Source organism: Antechinus flavipes, chromosome 1 (genome assembly GCF_016432865.1).
Source record: "Antechinus flavipes isolate AdamAnt ecotype Samford, QLD, Australia chromosome 1, AdamAnt_v2, whole genome shotgun sequence".
Classification (NCBI taxonomy): domain Eukaryota; kingdom Metazoa; phylum Chordata; class Mammalia; order Dasyuromorphia; family Dasyuridae; genus Antechinus; species Antechinus flavipes.
This window is the reverse complement of record NC_067398.1, coordinates 616370203-616394193: the sequence shown is the minus strand read 5'-3', so window position 1 is coordinate 616394193 and position 23991 is coordinate 616370203. Positions and strand designations below refer to the sequence as shown.

At 34.3% G+C, this 23991-nt stretch overlaps 1 protein-coding gene across 1 annotated transcript in view; it reads right to left on the bottom strand.

The window, feature by feature from the left end:
* Window positions 1–23991, bottom strand: part of FER1L6 (fer-1 like family member 6) — a 258649-nt gene that overhangs the window by 192966 nt on the left and 41692 nt on the right. Inside the window, exons 2-6 of the mRNA XM_051971065.1 lie at window positions 17959–18041; window positions 9876–9996; window positions 5919–5973; window positions 5701–5832; window positions 486–548 (exon numbers count right to left, since the gene is read on the bottom strand). Coding sequence (XP_051827025.1) covers window positions 486–548; window positions 5701–5832; window positions 5919–5973; window positions 9876–9996; window positions 17959–18041 — 454 coding nt within the window. The remainder of the gene's footprint in view (window positions 1–485; window positions 549–5700; window positions 5833–5918; window positions 5974–9875; window positions 9997–17958; window positions 18042–23991) is intronic.

Below are 23991 nucleotides of genomic sequence, written 5' to 3'. Positions count from 1 at the left end.
GTAAGAAACATGAAAGTGGTATAGTAGAAAAAAAGAAGTTGAGAGAAATATTAAAGGGGAAGGTGGGAGAGTATCCAAAACAAATTAGGTTACCTATCTCAATTTTGTTTATATTCCAAATAAAATTAAGAGAAAATGAATCTTGTTTTCAACTCTGAGAAACAAAAACTATACCCCACAAGGAGATAGTTTGCAGCCTGAGTTTAATATCCATGCTTTCTTAATATGCCTGCTTCAATTAAATTGTTCTATTTGCTAGTTATAATGTGCTTTTAATAACCACAGGTACTTTCTTCTCAATAGAATTTTTTTCTCTCATTTCCAAAGTGCACTTTTTAAGCAATTTTAAGCTAAAGACGCTAGTCTCTCAATGCCCATTCTATGACCAACTCAATATTACACTTTAGCCTTTAGAGAACATACACACTTTTATGACCTAGTCTCCCTTTATGAGACAGAGCTGACACAATGAATGGCACACTTACCGAGATTTTGATGATTTTGTCAAAAAGATGTACTTGGGGTCCAATGAAGTCAAACACAAAATACTGTTTAAAAAAAAAAGATATATACATTGATGACTGGAAGCAGGCCACCTTCTTTAATTTTTTTATCCCTATCTTACTCACCAGGACATTCAAAAGAGAAAAGTGGCATCTCATTTACAATTAAAAGAGCATCAAAATTGGAACAGAAAATCTAAGTTTGATTCTCAGCTCTGTTATTTACTGATTACTCACTTTGGGTAAGGGGCTAGATTTTCTCATCTATAAAATGAAGATTCTGCTGACTATATTATCTACCTTACAAAGATCTGAGAAAGCAACAAGAAATAATCTATTTGAAGTAATCTGTAAACCATAAAAATCCTATATGTCTAGTCAATATTACTATTCCAAAAATTATACATTCCCAAAAGTTACACAGAAAGCATCATGGCACCTGTTGTTGAGATCACCTGTGTTTTAGGCACATAAAAGTTAGTTTTGCACCATTTAATGTGCAATCAGGCTTCTGTCTCCTCAGGCAAGCAATCCCAGACTTATTCATTTCCATAAACTCTTTCCAAAAGATTTTTGCAGCTTTTGGTTTTTAAGCTGCAAACTAAGATTTGGATTAGCGTTCTGCTGATAGAAAGCAACACAACAAAGAATCAGGTCCTGTGGATGAAAGGGCTGGGGATTTCAGGGCCTACCTGTAGTACTTCTGTGAACCATAAAATTCTGGAAAGCTCTGGCTGAGAAATCCGTAGCTCATTTGATAGCACCCAAATTTCCTTAACAACTCATGCTATTTAATATACTTGACAGAGATAATTATGATTCCCCATTATCTAGTTCTCAAAATTAAATAAATACCTGAATTACTTCAAGTGACTGCCTCTAGATGTTTTTTTTAATTATTAAATATTTTTAATTGCTATTAAGATTTAGAAAAGGCTACAATCAAATGGGTTGAATGTTTAATAAATATTCTATAATGCTCATGTTATGTAAAGAAATACCATCTTTCTGGGGAAGGATGTTGGAGTACAATAGCTAGGAATCTGGACCTGTGTAAATGAATCTCAGTTGTGCCATTAATTTAGGCTTCAAGCCCTTTAAATGTAAGATTTGGTGTTCAATTTGCTAATCTATAAAATTGAAAGCTGGAAGCATAATCTAATCTCAATTACATTTCTCAATCTAATAATCCATGATTCAATATTATAGCATAAAATTTTATTCTTTTCCTGGAATATTAATCAGCAACTGCATCTTTAATAAATGCCTTCACCTACCACAATCCCCAATTCTACCAGCAGCAAACTGTTGTTGAATAAACCTATGCGAGCCCAATGGCTCATACGCAAGTATTTAAACATAATACTAAGCCAATAGTTAACATAGAAATAATTTAGGTCTCAGAATACTTCTCTGTAAAATAAAGGTGTTGAATTAAATGGTCTCTAAAGTCCCTCTAATCCCCAGCAAAACATGAATCCAACTCTCGGTTTGCAGTCTGAAACCCAAGGTTGTAAAAATCTTTTGGAAAAAGTGGAAGTGAACAAGGAAGATGTGATATGTTTGCTATATCATTCAAAGCTCATATAGGAGAGTTAATTCTACATCAACTTGCACATAAGGGGAGATTTTTATAATTTACTTATATTATCTTACATTTTTAAAAGAAATTTTGTCTATTATAGAATTTATTAGTTTATATTTATATTTATTTATGTCAAATTATATTTATTGATGATTTGTTAATGTATTAATAATTTAACTTTATATGTAATAATACAAAATTAATTCCAAATATACAGGATTATTTGTAAACCTCACTTATACCTTCAATATCTTTTCAAAAGTTTCTCTATATTAACTAACTCTGGAAATATTCTAACTTCTACTATCTTTCAGATCCATAAGTAAAACATACCTTTATACAACTACTGATTAGGATTCTGGTAATGTCAACTCTTGGAAATCCACCTTTGAACTCAGAGATAAGTGAAAAAAAAAAAAAAAGACCTCTGATTTCCTCAAACATCAATTACAAAGCCCATACACTAGAGCTAATCACTTTAATCCTTGGGCCCTCTCTCTTAATTTTTATTGAACATATAATTTTTAATGGACTTATTTTCTTAGCCTGAAAGAGACTAGAAACAGTTAACCCCAAATAGGGAGAGAGAGTTATAACTAGGCAAACTGATAAGAGCCTAATTTTGGGGAAGAGACCAAAATTACCATATTATTGCTTAAAATAATATCTTTATTCTTTTTGGTTCAGATTTCAATCCTTTGATTCAAATAGCTCTGTTTTCTGTCCAATGTTGTATCATAATTTTAATAACATGATAGAATATCATAATGATATATAATTATTTAATACATAATATTATATAGTGCTTTGAGATTTGCAAAGTATTTTACAAATATTGTTATCATTTTATCCCTTAAAGTAACTTATTCCCATTTTACAAATGAAGAAATTGAAATTAATTGTAATTTGCTAAGACCACATAGCAAGTAAGTATCTAAAATGAGATTTGAACTCAGTTCTCCATGAATTTAGGTCTAGCACTCTATCTACTGAATCGTCTAGCTATCCACTTACTCTGCCTTTCATAAATTTGTTTTTGTTCATGTGTGTCTGATTGTGTCTGATTCTTATTGAACCCATTTGGGTTTTCTTGGCAGATAGGAAATGATTTGCCCTTTCCTTCTCCAGTTCATTTTACAGATGAGGAAACTGAGGTAAACAGGGTGAAGCAATTTGTCCAGTGTCCCACAGCTAGTAAATATCTGAGGTCATTTTGAACTCATTAAGATGAGTCTGACTCCAATCCTGGGGTCCTATGCACTGGGCCACCTATCTTTCATTAATAGCAACTCACATTTATGTAGTGTTTTAAAGTTTACCAAGTTGTTTCCTCATATAAACTCTGTGAGGTAGCTGTTACAATTATTATTAGTTTTATGTAAAAGATGAAAAAACTGAAAGGCTCTTTTGAAGTCAGGCTCAAAGGGATATCAGTAATTATCTAATCAAAGAATCAGAAACCATCTATCCCACATCCTCATTTTACAAGAAAAGTAAGACTCGCAGAGACTGTGACTTCTCTAAGATTACATGAGCATTGTCAGCGACAAGATATGACCCCAGATTTTCTGACTCCAAAGGCAATCCTCTTTCCATCCTATCACAATGCTTCCTTTTGTAGACAAATCAATAGGGTGGAAGTGATTTTCTCAGAGGCACATGGTTTATAAACTGACAAAGCATATTTTAAGATCAAATCTTCCAAAACCAAATCCAATGCTCCTGACTCTATACTACACTCTCTTTTTCTTGGGATTTATTTCTAGTTAACTTCTAGCCACTGTGCTTTAAAATCAGGCTCAGAATAAATCCTCAGCCAACCCAAAGAGATTTAGCTGTTTTAATCTTCCCCCATCACTCAGAGGCTCTGCTCTCTGCTTGATCTTCTTGTGTCTGGCTACTGCCTCAGGCATATGTAGGCAGGAGCTACCTAGAGCTCTAAGCACAGATGGAAAATTACCATTGGCATTATACAGCAGTTACTTGAAAGGACTCCACTGCTCACAAGAGCTTTCAGTTTTACATTCAGAAGGCTAAGGCTGCACAACATAAAACAAATGACCCTTCCTCTCAGCCTTTTCAGAGGGGTCAGTTTTCAAGAGTGTAGGGATAGGCAACTACCCTCATTGCAAATGGATTATTCTTGAGAGAAAGAGGCTAAAATAGCTAATTTAAAGTCCATTATCTGGATAATACAAAAAGCCTTTCTATCATAACTCAGAGTTATTTTTTGCCATATCCACTGGAGCAAGGTGGCAGAGTGGATGGAGCACTGAATCAAGAATCAAGAAAATCTTGGCTTACATCCAGACTTAGACTCTGAGATTTAATCTAAAGGCATTTCAGAAGCTGTCTCATCAAGCCATCCTCAGCTGAGGATATAGGTCTAGAGGGATTAAGCCTCAAAAGCAGATTTTGAACCTAGGCCCCTTTAGGATACTCCTTCTGCCATTGTAGATTGCAACTCTTCTATAATTTAGTGGTAGGTCTTGAAAAGACAAAATTCATCCCTTTGTGACCAATCTGATGGTATCTTTTAACATATCTAGGCTGCTTCTTTTACAGCAGATCTGTAGTTCATCACCTGAATCCTATATAAAATCTTTGTCTTAACTCAGAATTATCCTTTGCCTTACTTACTGCAGTGTGATGTAATCATGGACAGACCACTAGATCTAAACTCAGGAAAATCTGGGTTCAAAACCATCCTTAAATACTTACTAGTTGTGTGATCCTAGGTAAGCCACTTATCCACTATCTGCTCTAATTTCTTCACCCATTAAATGGTAATAATAATACTATTTATATCCTAGGATTGTTGAGAGGATCAAATGAAATAACATTTGTAAAACACTTCTCAAGTCTTAACACACTATATTAATTCTAGCTATCATTATTTATTTGGCTGGTTGTTCAGTCATTTGTTTATTTATTGTCAACTTAATCCAGAAGAGAACCATTGAGGTCATGTTGTGGAAAAAGTCCAAATCAGAGTATTAAAGTTTCAGCCTCAAGTCCATCATTTACTCCTATGTACCTTTGATCAAAGCATCTCAACTACTGGGGCCTAAATTTTTTATTTATATAATGAGAGAATTGAAGCAGATAATCTTTGCAATCTTGATCTGCTTTTACATACTGATTCTATATCTTGGATTCTCTTCCTTTTTCCTCTTGCTTACATTTCACTGTAAAATGTATCCTAGGAGGAAGCAGAACATGGAGAAGGAGAGAAATCACCAATCAGTTCTTTATTCTCCACTTTTGGAAGATGTGAGAACAGCAATTAAGAAATTGAAATTATCAGCTGAAATGGAATTTATGGGTTGGACTATATTTTTCCATATTTTTCTAGTTAGTGATTTTCAGACTGTTAAAAATGGAATGAACCTCAGTCCATCTAAAAACATCCAATCTAACACCTTCAATTTTCAGATAAGAAAACCAAGATTACTAAAATTAAATTTTGACTAAAACAGTCACGCTGAAGGACAGCACCATAATTAAAAATCCAAGTGGTCTAAGCTAAGACCAGGACAATAGAGCAGAGAGGGAGAAAGAGAATTAACGATTATTTAACAATGACTTAAAAAAAAAAAAAGAACAACTTACTTCATTGTAAAAGGGGCTGTTTGTCCCTTCTTTAACTGATGTTTGCTTCTTCTCATCCCCAATTTCAATGATAACAACTGGATCAATGTTTTCTCCTACCAATTGCCGGGCTTCAATGATGATTATGGCAATCTGCAATACAAAGGCATGATCCATGTCATTCCAGAAGTCACTGTCCATTTCAATGAACTGAAAGATTACAAATGCTATATGCTCACTTGGTAACTTTGGGATTTGGCTTCACCATCATGGATCTTTGTCACCAATTTTGATCTGTTAAAAGGAGAGAAGAAAAGATTGACTCCTTAATAAGAATAGTAGTGGTGATGGTAGCTATTATTATTGTATTTTTATTGTATTAATATTAATATTATTATAACACTTTAGGGCTGGTAAAATTCTTTATATTACATATATATGTATATGTATATGTAAATCTCTCAATCTTAAAATGGAGCTTCTACTCAGTTGCAAGGATTAAGTCAAATCGACAAACTCTCACTCTTTTGCTTTCTCTCTCTCTATCTCTGTTTCTTTCTTTCTCTGTCTCTCTCCCCACCCTCTTCCCCACCCTCTCTCTCTCTCTCTCTCTCTCTCTCTCTCTCTCTCTCTCTGTCACTCTCTCTCTCTCTGTCTCTCTCCCCCTCTCTCTGTCACTTTCTCTCTCTCTCTCTTTCTCTCTCTCTCTCTTTCTCTCTCTCTCTCTCTCTCTCTCTCTCTCTGTCTCTCTCTCTCCCCCCCCATCTCTGTCACTTTCTCTGTCTCTGTCACTTTCTCTGTCTCTCTTTCTGTCTCTATCTCTCTCTGTCTTTCTTTCTCTGTGTACAAGCACAAGTATTTATTTTGTTATTGTTCAGTCATTTCAGTCATGTCCAATTTTCCATGATCCCATTTGGGATTTTCTTGGCAGAGATTCTGAGCCACTTAAGTCCAATTCATGCACAAATCAAGACATCATTCCATCAGTTCACTGATCCTCTTCCAAAATGAAGAAGAACAACAACAAAAATCAGCGTGATGTGCCATTTCATTCTCCAGATTATTTTACAGATGAGGAAAAAGGCAAACAGGGCTAATTGACTTGCCCAAGGTCACACATCTAGTAAGTATCTGAGACGAGATTTAAACTCAGGAAGTTGAGTTCTGACTTCAGACCTGAAATTTATCAGCTGCGCTACCTAGTTGTCCCTTATGTATTTATATTACATATGTGTGTATATTTATAGGTGTACATATATGCATATATGTGTAAACATATATACAGATACACACAGATCTCATTTGATATTGGAATTATTCTCTTTAAAATTACTATTGATCTTTGAATCTAATGGCCTTTTCTCATTCCTCATCCTTCTCAACCTCTTTTCAGCTTTTGACATGGTTGCTCCCACTTTTTAATATTTTTTGTCTGTAGATTTTCACAACACTGCTCTCTCCTGGTTCTCCTTTTTTCCTGACTACTTCTTTTCACTCTCCTTATCCATGCTGTCCTCAACCACAGGTGTCTCCTAAGGCCTTTAGACTTAGGAGACCCTCCTGGGTCTTCTCCCTTTATACTATCATTTGATGTTCCCATCAGCTTCCATGAATTTAATTATCATGTTAATGCAGATTATTAGATCTATTTCTATCTATTGAACCATTAACTTTTTTTCTTGACCTCCAGGTTCATATTTTCTACTGTTTTTAGACATCTTGAACTGGAAAATCCACAAACTCAATAAGACCAAACCTGACCTTAATATCTTTTCCTCAAAATGTTTGCCCCATCTTCCCTTACTGCTGAGAGCACAGCCATCTTCCCAGTCATCTAAGCTCAAAACTCTGATGTCATTTTCAACTCCCCACTTATCCTCCCATAACGGTCAGTTGACAAGATCTATCATTTCTACCATTATAATATCTGTCACATATGTCTTCCTCTCTCCTCTGACACTAAAACTATCACTCAAGTATAGACTATTATCATCTCAAACCTGTATTATTGGAACAGCCTACTTCTGGGTCTGCCCATTTCAGTCCATCCTTCACTCAGCTACCAAAGTGATCTTCCTAAATCACAGGTAGGACCACTCCCTCTCAATAAACTGATGAATTCCTATTACCTCCAGGATCCCATATAAAATCCTTTAGGTTTGAAAACAACTTGTTCCTTTCTGTATTTCATCTCTTCTTACACTTTATTTCCCCCCACACATATATTCTATAGTTTAAAGACACTGGCCCCCTGTCTATTGTTCTTTGCACAAGAGATTACATCTCCAAAATCTGTACATTTTCACTGGCTACCACCCATGTCTGGAATCTCTCCCTGCTCATTTCTGCCTTTTGGCTTTTCTGGCTTCCTCCAGATCACAGCTGAAATCTCACCTTCTGCAAGGAGCTTTTCCTTAATGCGAGTAGCTTCCCTCTATCATACCTCCAATTTACCCTGGGTATCTCTTAAATGCACATAGTTGTCTTTCCCACAAGGATGGAAAGTGTTCTTTTTTTTTTTCTTTCTTTGCATTCTCAGCATTTAGTGTAGTAACTACCTAGCTATCTATAGAGGCAATCCTTACAATTCCATTTTATAGATGTGGAAACTAAGGTTTAAGTGAGATGTTTAGGATCATCTAACCTCTAAGATAGAATTGGAATTTATGTCTTATAATAGAATTGTAAATAAATGTGTAAGCATTTACTAGATAAATAGGAAAATTCTAAAAAGACAACTTTAAATGAAGAAAAAAATACATTAAAGAGGACTCCCCTGACTTTATTTAGATTGTCAGTATAAGTCCTTATTTCCCAAATTAATGAATCAATTTAATGCAATACCAATCAGTTAAAGAATTAAGTAATCAAAATAAAAATTAATAAGGAAACAAATAAATAAGAATATGAAATAATTCAAATTGTGCTATAAAGCATTAATTACAAAAGTTGATTTCTCTATGAAATGGAAAAGACTAGAATAGAAAAGACAATCTAGTATATATAAGAGATTCGTTTTTGATAAATCTAAAACAAAACTATTGAGAAAAGTAATTAAAATTTAATAAAAATAGACAGTAAAAGTTAGGTAAAATTAAGCTGGAAAAATGAATTTACAACTACATTTAAAATTATATACTGCAATGAATTCCAATGGGATCATTTATCTCAATATGCTATAAAGTCATAAAAAAATTTTGGAAGAAAAGAGAATAACATTTATTTCAATTATAGAGAAGAGAAAACTGAAAGGATTTACTAGAGACTATTATTTTTATTATAAATAATATTTCAAAAATTAAAATAAAATACACAGATTAAGGGAGAAAATAATTTGAATAAGTAAATAATTTTTCTATACTGTGACTTGTCTGACTCAGTTTCTTCAACTACAAAATGAGAATAATAAAAGCATCTAACTGGTAGGGCTGTTGTGAGAATCAAATAACATATAAAATGTTTAGAAGTGTATCTGACACATAGTAAGGTACTGAATATATGATTGTTTTTCTCTTTCATATATGAAGTTGATACACTTATAAGCATAATGCCCCTTTCTCAAATAGACAAGTGATCAAAGGATAGAAACAATTTTGTATAAATCATCAACTTGAGAAATTATTTAAAAATGTCTAATACTAATTAAAATATCTTTAATAGAATAGAATTTAATAGAAAATAGAATTAATAGAATATAACAACAAAATTAATAAAATATATTAATATAATTAATTAACTATGATAATATAACCAGTACACCTACATTTACTAGTCTAGATCTGCAAGGCCTAGATCTATTAACTAGAAATTTTTAGATCTACTAACTGGAAATTTCTAGAGAGTACCTCAAACCTGGTTTTGGTATGTAACAATATCTTCTAAGTAAAACATCTTTCCTTCGTGGAACAAAAGCAAGGCAAGGACCTTTAGTCCCATCACTGAAGCTCTTTCAGTAGCATCTGAGACCTTGTCTCTTCAATAGGTCCTTAGTTTGCCTCCTAACATTACATATGATGCTACTCCTGCTGTATGATTAACACTTTGGTACTCCTTGCAAATCCTATCACTACTAAGGATGGGGGCTAAGAAGCTAGCCCAGCCAATTCTATGAGATTATGAAGGATAAATGATATCATTAGGCAAATCTCTGCCGGGCAACAGATGTGGTAGGCTTTTGGAAGAGGACAATATTATACCTTCTCTTCAGAGGGACTGAGGATGTTGGAAAAGTGAGTGTACTATCTTGCACCAAGTCAGCATCTTGTCCTGCTTGTGTAGAAGATCTCTCCTGAGACGCTGCAATTTCTCCATGCCCTTCTGCAGAAACAAAGACAAAAGTATCCAACCTGTAATACATGGAACTTAAAGTAAATCAGGGAGATTAGTAGTTGAAGTGGGGGAGAGAACTGAATACGCTTCTTACTAAGTGGTTAATGGTATCTTTACAAAGATTGATCACAAAATTTTACAGTTAAAAGTAGAATCCCTCCTAAGGGATTACAAGTTCTCCACGTTTCTCTGAAGAAACAAAGACAAAAGTATCTAATCTGTAAAACACAGAATTTAAAGTAAGACAGGGGTTAGTAGAGAGCAGAGGAGAGAACTGAATGGAAATAAAAAGAAATACACTTTTTTCTAAGGGGTCAATTGTGTCTTTACAAAGATTGACCATATATTAGTACATAAAAATTTTATAGGTAAAAACAGAAAAGCAGAAATATTAAAAGTATCCTTTTCAGGTCATAATGCAATAAAAATTATATTCTATATGGAGCAGAAGAGAGGGAGAGTATTCCAAGCAAAATGGATAGCCCGAAAGAATACTTGGAGCTGAAAGATAGATATATTAATCAAAGAACAGCCAGTGGGACTGTTACTAGATCAAAGACTACATGTCATGAAGTAAAGTGCAAGAAAATTGAAAAGATATGAAGGGGCTAGTCTACATAATGACAAGCAGAGCATTTTGTATCTGATCCTATTATCAATAGGAAGATGCTGAAGTTTAGAACGGTGGAAATAATGTGTGTGATATTCATGACACTCACCAATACTTTATGAAAATCACTTCAGTCATTGAATGGCAGATGAATTAGATTTGGAAGAAATCTGAAGCAGGCAAACCAACATATAAGCTATTAGAATAAACCAGGCATTAGGTGATAAGGATCTGAACTAGAGAGATGGCAACATTAGAAAAAAGAATAAGGCATCTCCATTCATATTCATAAAGGATGTCATTTAGGTCACAACTACATGGTCTGATTGTTTCCCCTACTTTATTCAATTTAAGTCTGAATTTTGCAGGAAGAAACTCATAATCTAAGCCACAATCAGCTCCAGGTCTTGTTTTAACTGACTGTATGGAGCTTCTCCACCTTTGACTGCAAAGTATATAGTCATTTAGATTACCTTTTTTAGTCTGACTACTTCTAGATTCTCTGAGAATCCCTGAGGAATGAGTAAGTCTCCTATCAATAACTTCTGGTTTATGAATTCAAGTAAAAAACAACACATTTTTTCTTCCCTCCCTTTCCTTTTCCATTTAAAGCTTTCATAATTAAATTTGAAAGATAGCAAAAACATCTTTAGCAACCATGTTAAGTTGTGTTTCATCCCTGGACAAGAGCCTATCATTCCTATTTTAAGTAGTAGTCCAGAAATCTGAACATTACATACAGTTTTCTTAAGCAGCCGTTCACTTCTCAATTCTGCCTTTCTATTCTGAATCTCTTGCCATTGATCTTCAGCAGTGATGCAAGTACCACTTGTGTCCTTAAGATCCTTAATTGTCTTTTGCATATTCCAAAATTATCTCTTCCTCTTCTTCAGTCTGCTATAACTTCCATTCCCTCAGTTTCGTGCTCAGCTCTCTTTGATTAAACTAATTCATTCAAGTATTAATGAATTTTTAAAATCCCCAAATGGTCAATTCGGTAGAAAATTAAATTAAACCAATTAATTGGGTGGCAAATTTTTTGAGCTCTCTACTACACTTTAAGAAGGAGAACCTTACTTTGAATACTGTTGAAATTTCAGAGGTACAAAAGAAAAGGCCCTCTGTAGTTGGTGTAGTGGGATAGAGCTGAATCTGGAGTCATAAAAACCTGAATTTAAATCTTTCACTTACTAGCTATGTGACTTTTGGCAATTTACTTAACCTCTGCTTGCCTCAATCAATCAAGACTCCTTTTAGGTCTGCTATGGAGATAAAATGAGATAATATTTGTAAAATATTTTGCAAACCTTAAAGTACTATACTTTGTTCTAGCTATTGTTTCTTATCATTGCCTGAAAAAAGTAATTCTGCTTCTTAGAGCTTTAGACTTACTATCTTTAGATTATTTATTCTACTCATTAGAGCTTAATTTATGTATCCTAAAATGCATATACCTAATAAAAAGGCAAATAATCTTATGGACAAATAACACTAAGTTTTATTAGACAATTCCTCTACATAAGAAGTGAATTTCATCTCCTTTTCTGATAGTTCCTGATAAAAGAGAGCATATTCAAACTATGTGCACATAAACTGAGCTAAGAAGGAAATATTACCAATAGGGACAGAGAAAATCATAAGATCATGAGATTGAAAGAGAGCTTAGAATTCATCTAATCAAAATCTTTTATTTTATAAACAAGGAAGCTGAGATACAGAAAAGTGAAGAAAGTTGTTCAAAGTCACATAGATTTTCATAAGCAACAAAGTAGAAATTCAACCTACTTCAGAATTTCCCCCCAAATCAATTATGTATATGAAGAGATCATGAAAGCAAAACACTGCTATAACTTTTCTAGACTGGTCACTGTCAGAAAAATAAATAGTTATAATAACATTTTCCTTTCCAGATTATATCAAGAATATTGTGTTCTCTTCTTGCCACCATATTTTAAAATAGATGTTGATAAATTGGAGACCATCCAAAAAAGGTCAGCCAAGATGGTGAAGGACCTTGAGGTCATGTCATACAAAAACAGTTGAAGGAATTGGGAATTTGAATCTGATGATGAGAAGATGGGTGGGGGTGGGGGCAGATAAGAAGAAAGGACTGTGATCACTGTCATTAAGTATTTGAAGAGTTAACAAGTGGAAGAAAGATTAGACTGTTTATGTATAGCCTCAAAAAGCAGAACCAGGAACAACAATAAGTAGAAGATATAGAAAAGAAACTTCATATTAGGAAAAACTTAACATTTAGTTGCTCCAAAATGAAAGACAACAAAAGATCATTCTCTCCCATTACTTCAGATTATATTTTTAAAATTAATAATAGTACTTTATTTTTGTCAGGAACTATATGAACACTACTGTTAAGGGACAGGTTAATTCTCTGAGAGCCGCTGTGGATCATAGCATCTGAAGGATTTGCAGGGCAGCCTTTGCTGACACAGGTGTTATGGACTGGGAATGAGACAAACTGGAGGCAGAGGGAAGAGGAGGAAGGTCAGACAATGCAATGGCCTCTTAGTCAGAGAAGTCAGAGAACAACAACTGCCTCTCAATTTCCTTGTATCATCCTGTCATAAGAGGAGATCCATTCTGGGTTGGATCTCCAGCAGCCACTGTCAGGTGGCTCCCGGGTATTCCAATAGCTCTCCTGTGTATTCCAACCAACTACAAAACACTTTTCACACAAATAAAGTCACATTTAATCAATTGGAAAAATATCAAATGCTCTTGGGTAGGCTGAGCGAATATAATAAAAATGACAATATGATCAAAAGAGTCTACTCATTTAGTGCCATTCCAATCAAACTTCCAAAAATTATTTTACAGATCTAGAAAAAATAATAACAAAGTTTATCTGGAAAAACAAAAGATCAAGAATTTCAAGGGAATTAATAAAAAAATGCCAACGAAGGTGACCAAGCTGTGCCAAACTTAAAATTATATTACAAAGCAGCGGTCATCAAAACCATTTGGTACTGGCTAAGAAATAGAGTAGTTGTTCAGTGGAATAGGTTAGGTTCACAGGACAAAATAATCAATGAATATAGCAATCTAGTGTTTGACAAACTCAATAACACCGGCTTTGGGGATAAGAACTCACTATTTGACAAAAATTGCTGGGAAAATTGAAAATTAGTATGGCAGAAACTAGGCATTGACCCACACCTAACACCATATACGAAGATAAGGTCTAAATGGGTTGATGCTTTCGATACAAAGAATGATATGATAAACAAATTAGAAGAACATAGGATAGTTTACCTTTCATATCTGTGAAGGAGGAAGGAATTTATGTTCAAAGAAGAAGTACAGCTTATTATTGAACACCAAATAGAAAATTTTGATTATATTAAGTTAGAAGTTTTTTGCACAAACAAAACTAATGCAGACAAAATTAGAAAGGAAACAATAAACTGGGGAAACATTTTTACATTCAAGGGTTCTAATAAAGGCCTCATTTCTAAAATATATAGAGAATTGACTCAAATTTATATGAATTCAAACCATTCTTCAATTGATAAATGGTCAAAGGATATGAACAAATAATTTATAAAGAAAATGAAATTATTTGTAGTTATATGAAAAGATGCTCTAAATCACTATTGATCAGAGAAATGCAAATTAAGACAATTCTAAAATATCTCTATACACCTGTCAGATTGACTAAGATGACAGGAAACAGTAATGACCAATGTTGGAGGGGATGTGAGAAAACATTGACACTGATATATTATTGGTGGAATTGTGACTGGATCCAACCATTCTGGACAGCAATTTGGAATTGTACTCAAAAGATTATCAAACTGGGCGTACTCTTTGATCCAGTAGTCTACTGGGCCTATGTCCCAAGAGATTTTAAAGGAGGGAAAAGGACCCACATGTGCAAAAATGTTTGTGGCAGCCCTCTTTGTAGCAGCCAGAAACTGGAAACTGCATGGATGCCCATCAATTGGAGAATGGTTGGGTAAATTGTGGTACATGAATGTTATAGAATATTATTGTTCGGTAAGAAATGACCAGCAGGATGATTTCAGAGAGGCTTGGAGAGACCTACATGAACTGATGCTAAATGAAGTGAGAAGAACCAGGAGATCATTGCACTCGGCAACAACAAGATGATACAATGATCGATTCTGATGGACGTGGCTCTTCTCCACAATCAGATAATTTAGGCCAGTTCCAATGATCTTATGATTATGAGAGCCATCTGTACCCAGAGAGAGGACTGTAGGAAGTGAGTGGGGATCACAACATAGCATTTTCACTTCTTTTGTTATTGTTTGCTTGAATGTTATTTTCTTTCTTTTTTATCTGATTTTTCTTGTCAGCAAGATAATTATATAAATATGTATGCCTATATTGTGTGTACATATATTTGTACCATATTTAACATATATTGGATTACTTGCCATCTAGAAGGGGAAGGAGGAAGGAAGGGGAAATTGGAACACAAGGTTTTGCAAGGATCAATGGTAAAAATATTATCCTTGTCTATGTTTTGAAAATAAAAAGCTTCAATAAAATTTTTTTAAATAGTACTTTATTTTTTTCTAATTAGATGTAAATATAGCTTTCAACATTTTTCTTAAGATTATGAGTTTCAATTTTTTTTCTGTCTTCTTCCCTTTCCTTCCCAAAGAAAGCAAGTGATCTCATATAAACTACGTATGTGTAATAATATTAGACATATTTCCATATTAGTCATGTTATGAAAGAAAAATAAGAATAAAAGGGTAAAACCAAGGGAAAGAAAGAAAAAACAACAAAAAACTGAGAATAGTATGCTTTGATCTGCATTCAAACACTATATTTCTCTGGATGGAGACAGTATTTTTCATCATGTGTCTTTTGGAATTGTTTTGGATTATTATATTGCTAAGAAAAGTTAAGTCAATCATACTGTTGATCATCAAACAATGTTGCTATTACTATATACAATGTTCTGGTTCAGCTTATTTCAGTTATCATTATTTCATGCAAATCTTTTCAAAAATTTCTGAAACTATACTGTTCATCATTTCTTATAGCACACTAAATAGTATTCCATCACAATCATATAGCACAATTTGTTCAGCCTTTCCCCAACTAATGGGCATTCCCTCAATTTCCAATTCTTTGTCACTACAAAAAGAGCTAATTAAATATTTTTGTACATGTAGTGCCTTTTCCCTTTTTTGAAATCTCTTTAGGATAAAGACCTATTTATACCTCAGATTTTCAAACAAAAGCTGTGTTCTCTAAACTTTTGCCATTACTATGGACGAATGAATGTGTTAAAGCAGTTAATACCATTTTGTAAAGCATGCCTACTGGCAACCCTGAGGGAATTTATTATTAGGAAAATACCATAATAATAAGTCTATTATAAATGAAATTGTAAAATATGACATCAAATCTATGTGAAGGTTATTCCCCTCCCCCTTTACATCAAAATGGGGAGATGACTGGAATCCTTGAATTTCCCAGCATGATACAAGAGGAGTTAGACACTTTGAAACTGAGACATCAATCAGAAGTTTCTTTTAATCTATTTTAATGGATTTTTCTTAAGCTTTTGCAGGCGCAGTAGGCCATTATTTAATGCCAAATATCTCTCTCCCCCACCCCAGGATTACTGAAAGATTAATTACTAAGCAAAGGTAAGGAAAAGATATAGAAGTACAGATTAGAAAATGATGTATCTAATAATCTTATTGACCTTACTTGTAGAGAACTCCCAGGAAGCTAGAAATTTCAGTAACTGGGATGTTCTGCTCTTATTAAGATTAATCAAGGGTGCATTTAAGCTTGAAATCATAAGAAAATATAAGATTTTGGCAAATTTACTGGGGCATTGTGAACTTTACACAAGATTGAGTCCCTAGAAACTAACAACATGTTTCATAGAGTTAGATCATAGAAAACAGAAACCAGGGTTGGTCACAAAACAATGCCTTCATAATAATATATGGTTTTAAGACATATAAGCAGCATGATTTCTCTTAATAAAAAGCTTTGTTGAATTATCAGCAACTTCTTATTTTCAACTGCCACTAGCCCATTTGTGTTGTGCTGTTCACAATACTTACTGTCATAGACTTTTAAGAGCATTGTTTTAGAATCAGAGACTTTGAAGGTCATATATTTACTATGTAACTATGAGCAAATCATAATCCTTCAGTTAAGTTAATACTAGCAATATTATCTACCTCACAGGATTGTTGTGTAATTCAGAGGCAACAAATTAAAATGATACTGTAAACATGAAAATGTTATAACTTTGTTAGTCATTCTATTCAAATGGGAATAATGACAATGGGTTGATATTTCAATTTGAAGCTTCGAAAAGCATTTTACATTCATTATCATACTTGAGTCTTATAACAATCTGATAAAATAAGTATAATAGATTTCATCATTCACATGATATAGATGATAAAACTGAGGTTCGAGGAAGTAACTTGCTCATAATAATTTCACTTTTAATTACTGGTAGTAGCATTGAATCCAGATCTTATTTATTCCAAGATCAATTCAGAGAGACAGACTGTGATAGGTCACAGACAAAGATACATCCTAAGACCTGGGGAGGAAATCAATAAACCGACATTCTCTCCAGAGAGAAAATCCCACTGCCAGACAGAGGCAGAAAGAGGAAGGATGAGTACAGAAGGATGCATTCTAGAAGAGCTACTCAGATCCCTTTTCTGGTACTATGTGTCATGTGTAAATCTCAAGGGAAGGTGAGACCTAACATAGGAGAGTGTTATTTAACTTTCCAGCAGTTCAAAGTTCTTTCCCCTTATTGGGAGGTAAGATAACAAACACCAACATCTCACACCCTCTCCTTTAGTTCTCATGTTGCTCTCTCCTGATTTTAGCCCTTTTTCTTCACACCATCCTCAAATACTAGAACAGACTTCTCCTCCATTTTTACTTATGGATTTTTTTTTTGCTTCATTAAAGGTCCAGCTAGCTCAGGCACTCCCTTTTCATCCTCTAAACTGAAGATTCTCTCTCTTTAAATTTCTCTTAATATTCTGCCTGGTGCTTTCTTTTGTATTTACACTTTGACTTATATGTTGTTTAAGTGTTTTATTCCCCTCAGTGGGTTCTAAACTCTTTGAAGATAGGAACTGACATTTTATATCCTTAGTTCCTACTAGATTATAAGCCCTCAATAAATGTTTGCTGAATTAAGTTAAATTAACATGATAGGAAATGTGCCAGGTATTCCTGTAACATATGTGGATTGATATTGGATGTAAACATCCCTGAGCAAACATAAGATTATGGCTTTCTATGCTGCAGAACCAAGCCACACATTCCATTCATCCACTCTATCCTACCTTGTGCACCTTTGTTTGCTAGAATCAATCCCTTCTCCTCTTTCTTCTTTTTCTTCTTCAATTTCAGTCCAAACATTCCTTTTCTGAAAAGACAATAGAACAAACACACACTGACATTTTAGGAACATAGGATTATAGATTCTGAGTTCAAAGATTTAGGAGAATTCAGTGGTATTTGCAAGCAGCTAGTTTCTTCAGTCAGTTTCAAAACCAATCAATAGAGGGGAAAATATGCTTTCTTTCTGTTTATGAAAGGAAAAAATGGGGTTAGATACTCATACAACAGATCAGAAACCTAGGGTCGAAAAGGGGACTTAGAAGTCCCTTCATTTTATAGGTGAAAACCCTTCAATTCCAATAATCTATGGACCTTGTGAATCTATAATTAATTAAAACATGACCCCCACATGGCAACCCATAGCGTTGGAATCAAGTAGCTAGGCTTGAGTACTGTCTTTCACAAATAGTAGCTGTGTGACATGGGCTGATTAGATTTCTCTTTTTGCCTCTGATTCCTAATTCACAACATATGTGTGAGATGGGCCTATCTCACCAGCTTACTGTAGTCAATAAGATTATCTAATGTGAAATTGTATGTTGAGCACTTCTAAGACTTCTAAAGCTCTGCAAACATAAAATACTGGCAATTCCATGAAAAAAAAAATCCTGACTAACAAATGGAAACAATTTCTGTTTGTTCTATCTGAGATGTCACTGGCTTGTCTACAATTATCTCTCATTCTTGGCTTTTGGGGATAGTAGACTCCTCAATACCAGAGAGAGCATCATGAAAACTGGAAAGTGGGAACTGGGGGAGAAAGGAGATTATTGATACTTTACTTTCCAGGAGATTTTTAAAATACTTTAACATATTCACAATTTCAGTCCTTAGGAAAATGCCTTCAAAAATATAGATGATAGCCCATCAAGGTCTACCATGAAAACTAAGAAACAACATTTAGGTAGTATGTTTTTTTTTCTTTAAACCATATGGTTCAATCCCCAAAATGGACTGAAATTACCCTCACAGTGGTTGAAATTCTATTAATTAAATATTCATTTGTATTAATGAGAATATCTTTAAAATGCAAACAATAAAATCCTAAGAGTTTGGGATTATCAGCCACTTTTTTTTTTTTAGTGATGTCAAAAATTTTGAAGATACTCTGTTTCCCAGAGCTAAGGCCCAGCAAGCAGGCTGTGCCTTGGGTTTAGCATAATAATAATCATTTGTACTCTGGATTTCACCCTCTTGGCAAAGTATATTGCTTGGAACATCACCAAGTGTTCACTGAGGGATTTACCACTTCTTATTTCATAGAGGGGTCAACCCCTTTCCTATATATACATGGCCCTAACATCAGCATTAAGTCCTCCTCCTTAGGAGGTGGGCTTCCACCTACATATGTCATTTTTCTCACTCTGAAATCAATTAAACTTTTGTTTGTGGCCTGACTCTCCTGTTTCTAGCCTGTTTTGTGAGGCTTTGACCATTTTAGAGTCCAGTCTGGTTGACTATATGAAGTTACATGGATTGTTTTCTTCTTGACATCTAGATGATCTTTGCTGCCAATTTGATTAGGAGAATAAAGGTAATTTGGGAATAAGAAGAAATGGCAAAATCTGTTCCTTTCAGAGCTAATAGGTGCCACCTTCTCCATAAATCCTTCTGTAAGGTCTATAGCTTTAAATAATCTTTCCCATCTCAAATGTGCAGATATTTACAAGGAAGGGAACAAGAGTCCAGTAACCTGAGTGACCTTGGGTATTGGAGACAGGGTACCAAAAAAAGAGAGAAAAATAAAAAGTGAGACAAGAAACTGAAGGCAATTACAGTACAGAATGTTGTTAAGAAATATTGTTTTTCCTTGTCAACAAAAAGTGGAGAAATACTAGGGAAATGTGTTATAAAGTATCATTTGGCTTCTTTTTTTCCTCCTTTCTGTTCTAATTGCCAACTCCTGCTGATTCATCTGAGAATGAAGATGCTTTTTTGCAATTGCAATTTTTTCTTACTTTTCTAAACCCATTTAACTTGTTTTAATTAAGCACAAAAGTTGCTTATTTAACATAGGTTTTTAATAGTAAAGAAGAGAAAATAGGAACTGTGTTCACTTCACTAGTGGTAAAGGACTTGAAGGAATGGTGCTGGATTTGAAAACCAGAAATTCCTAGTCTGAATCCTAATTCAAGCACTTACTAGCTATGTGACTTCTCTCATACCCTCAGTTTCATCTGTAAAACTGGCTAATAATATTACCTGCCTCCAAGATGATTGGGAGGATAAAATGAAATAACATGAAAAATGCTTTATAAACTTAAAACACTTTATAAAATGCTAACTACCTGCATCATTTTTATTAAAGTACATTGAATACCAGAATATTCATCATCAACTAGGTCTACCATGACAGCATTGTGCTGTGCCATTAGACTGAATTTCCAAGGTTAAGAGGCCATTCCTCATCTTCCTTTTACCCTAATAAAGGTCTTGTAGTTCATCTCTCATCAGACAAAAACATAGACCACAGATGGAGTATTTATGAACAACCATTTGGGATTTCTAAGATAAAAGTCACATCTAGAAGATAGGAAACATTTCCCATGAATTAGGTAAGTCAGAAGGAAAAATTGTCACATTAACTATGACTTAAAGGTAGTCAATTGAATCAAGCTGATTGATAGATTTCAGAGGGTTTAAATCAGATGAGTCCATTCGAGTGGAATCTATCACACAAAAAAAAAAAAAAAGATAGAAAAAATGTTCTTACTTTGAGAAATATGAGGTTGGTTAAGTGGAAAGGTATAAGAAAGGGATTTTTTCCCTTTTATAGTCTTTTTATCATTCATAAAAGCTCCATCAATATCTCACTCCAAAACACAGTAATTTCCTCATTCACCAGTGGAGATAAAAGTCTATGTGTATTTGGAGAGAATACTGCAGGTAGAAAAATTTGCAGTAATTAGGAGACTACTGAAATAATCCAGATGAGATATAAAGAGAATCTACGATGGCCTTGAGAGTGAAGATGTATACATGGTGGAGGATTTAATAGATTTCTTTGTCCAAGGTTTGTTTTGTTTTTTGTTTTTGTTTTATTTAGCTAGTAGCTACCTTTCTGTGACCAGCCCCTTAAAATGTACATGGCTAGACTTTAAATAAGGTTGAGCTGAGAGATGGAGAAAGAAAAGGTGATCTACACAGATTTTAACTTAATTGAATTGAATTTTATGTATTTAATTTAATTTATAAATTAATTAATTTAAATTAATTTAATTTAAATTAATTAATTTAACTCCCCTGAAAGGGGAAGCTGTGAATCTGAAAATACCTTATAAGGTGACCCAAGTGATGACAGCCAACCAAGACAACAATGAGCACCACAAAATCCATGCAGAGTAAGGGAGGAATTACTGGCTACTGTTGAGTTTCTACACCAAGTCTGGGGAACAGAGAGGATACATTCCTAGATGTTCCTGGGCTGAAGAGCATCAAGAGAAAAAGCTTTAGGATCATAGAGATAAAGCTAAATCATCTTATCCAATCATTTCATTTTACATATGAATAAACTGAGCTCAAGAGAGATTAAATACCTTGACTGAGATCACATAGATAATAACTATCAAAGTTGGGGGTTTGAATTCAGATCTTCTATCTCCAAACCCATGTCTCTTTCTACAGTACAACAGTATCTCTTAATGATGGGAAGGGGGCAAACTTGGACTTTCTTCCTTTATGGTAGTATTAACAATCTGACAGCCCGGGATCCCGAGGAAAAACCAATTATAGGAAAGGCTCTAGAGAGCCCCAGAATCACAGGGAAAGCTATTAACTTGGTCCACATGAATATCATGAAAAAAAAGTTCAGGAATCAATCAATATAAATTAAAAGTGAAAATAAAAGTACCTATCACTGCTAATGTTGTTTGTTATTGTTGTTTCATTAGCAAGAGAAACAGAGGCACCATGACAGCTCTTGGAGCAAACATGGATAGGAAGATTCCAAAGTCTAAAAGGAGGATGTTATTGCTGAAGAGGACAAGAATTTATTTCTTCTGAAAGTACTAAAAGTGCTTCCTGCCCAACCATTGTCTTACCCCTAAATCTAGCCTTCCTCCAGCCTTCCCCACATCTTCATTCTATTCTCCAATTTAATCATCTACATTTAGAATCTCATTCTCATTCTCCATTTTTTTCACTGTCACTACCCTCTTTATTTAATCAATTGCCAAATCTCTCCACTAAATCTTATATCTATGTACTTCTTCCAACTCACAAGGTTACCACCTTGTTTAAGGTTCTCATTGTCTCTCACCTGGATTATTTCAATAGTCTCTTAATTACTTCCAATTTTTCCATCTGCAATATACCCTCCAAATAGCTACCAAAATAATCTTCCTAAAACACAGAACTAACCCATGGCTTTCATACACACACACACACACACACACACACACACACACACACACACACACACTTGTTCTTGCTCTCAAGAAACACACATTTGAATTAGGGTGGGAATGGGGCTGGCATGGAGCTAAATGGCATAGTGGAGAAAGGTGGATAGAGCACCTGATATGAAGTTCAGAAGGTTCATCTTATTGAGTTCAAATTCAGCCTCAGACAATTAATTAGTTGTGTGACATTGAGCAAGTCACTTAACATTATTTGCCTTAGTTTCCTCATCTGAAAATAAAATGGAAAAGGAAATGGGAAACCACTCCAATGTCTTTGCAAAGAAAATGCCAAATGGTATCACCAAAAATTTTGCATGACTGAAACAACTGAACAATAACCACAATGGGTGTGGTGCACAACATGAATGGTACATATGAAAAATACAATAAAATGAAAGGGAAGGCTTGGGACAGAGGAAGAAGAAGTGAAAAGACAAAAAAGATAACTAGCTGAAGATGGAATCTCAGCTACTTTATGTCCAATTGCAACATCCAAATCATCACATTATTAAAATATTGCACACATTTTCAATGTTTCAGAAAATCTACTTATACTGGACCTAATCTTTTAATGAGTCATTTAATATTAACTACTTAGGTCTGTTAGGCAAAGGAACTCAGTGATATAGAAGGATGTATAACATTCTGAGAGTTAGGAGGCTTAGGTTCTATTCCCAAGATCTGCCATTAATTTATTGGGCAAATCATCAATTTAATTTAACAAATATTTATCAAACAATGACAATGACCAGGACACTTAGCTAGGTTCTGGAAGTAAAAGATTGTCTTTTAATACAACTTGTTCCATGCCCTCATAGAACTTTCTGAAATGGATTATGAGTTACACATTAAGAGCTATATTTTGCTATTTACTGACTGAATGATCTTGAAAAAGTCACTTTTTATTTCTAATATGATGATTTTGGATGAGATGATTTCTAAAGTCTAAACCTATGACTTGTTTTGATTCCACCATAGTCAGACAAGCATTATCCTAAAATGATCTGATGCTCTGGCTCTTCCAGCTCCCAAAGTCCATGAAATGATTGAAAAGCAAATAGATGCTGATCCTGGTGGTCACTTGAATTTCTCCTTCCAGCCCTTATTTCCATTTCTGTCAACCATGGCCTTTCTTACCTTTTCTTTCCTTATTCCTCATGATGGCTATTAAAATAAAATAACTCTTCTCCATGCTTAGGAATATGCCCCTTTTGGATATTTGGAGAGGAGAAGGGAGAGAGAAGAGACTGAAAGACAGAGGAATTGTTCTTAGCTCTCTTTAGTTAGCTCTTATCAAACTTCTGTCATCTGCTATATCTCTATTAGTATTTCCCGTCATGAGCAAGCAGATATCCTCAGGCTCTGTATTATGACAGCTATCCAATAAATACCAGCTGAAGTTCAATCATACCATTTTATAAGCAATTTATATGTTCCTCACACCCCTCTATTATCCAGAGAGCCAACTATCTCCCATGCTGTCCTCCCTGAGGGCTCTTTTCCAAGATTATAGAATCAACAGAGCTCATGAGAACAAATCAAAAGGAAGATTTGAAAGAATGTTCCCTGCAGAGT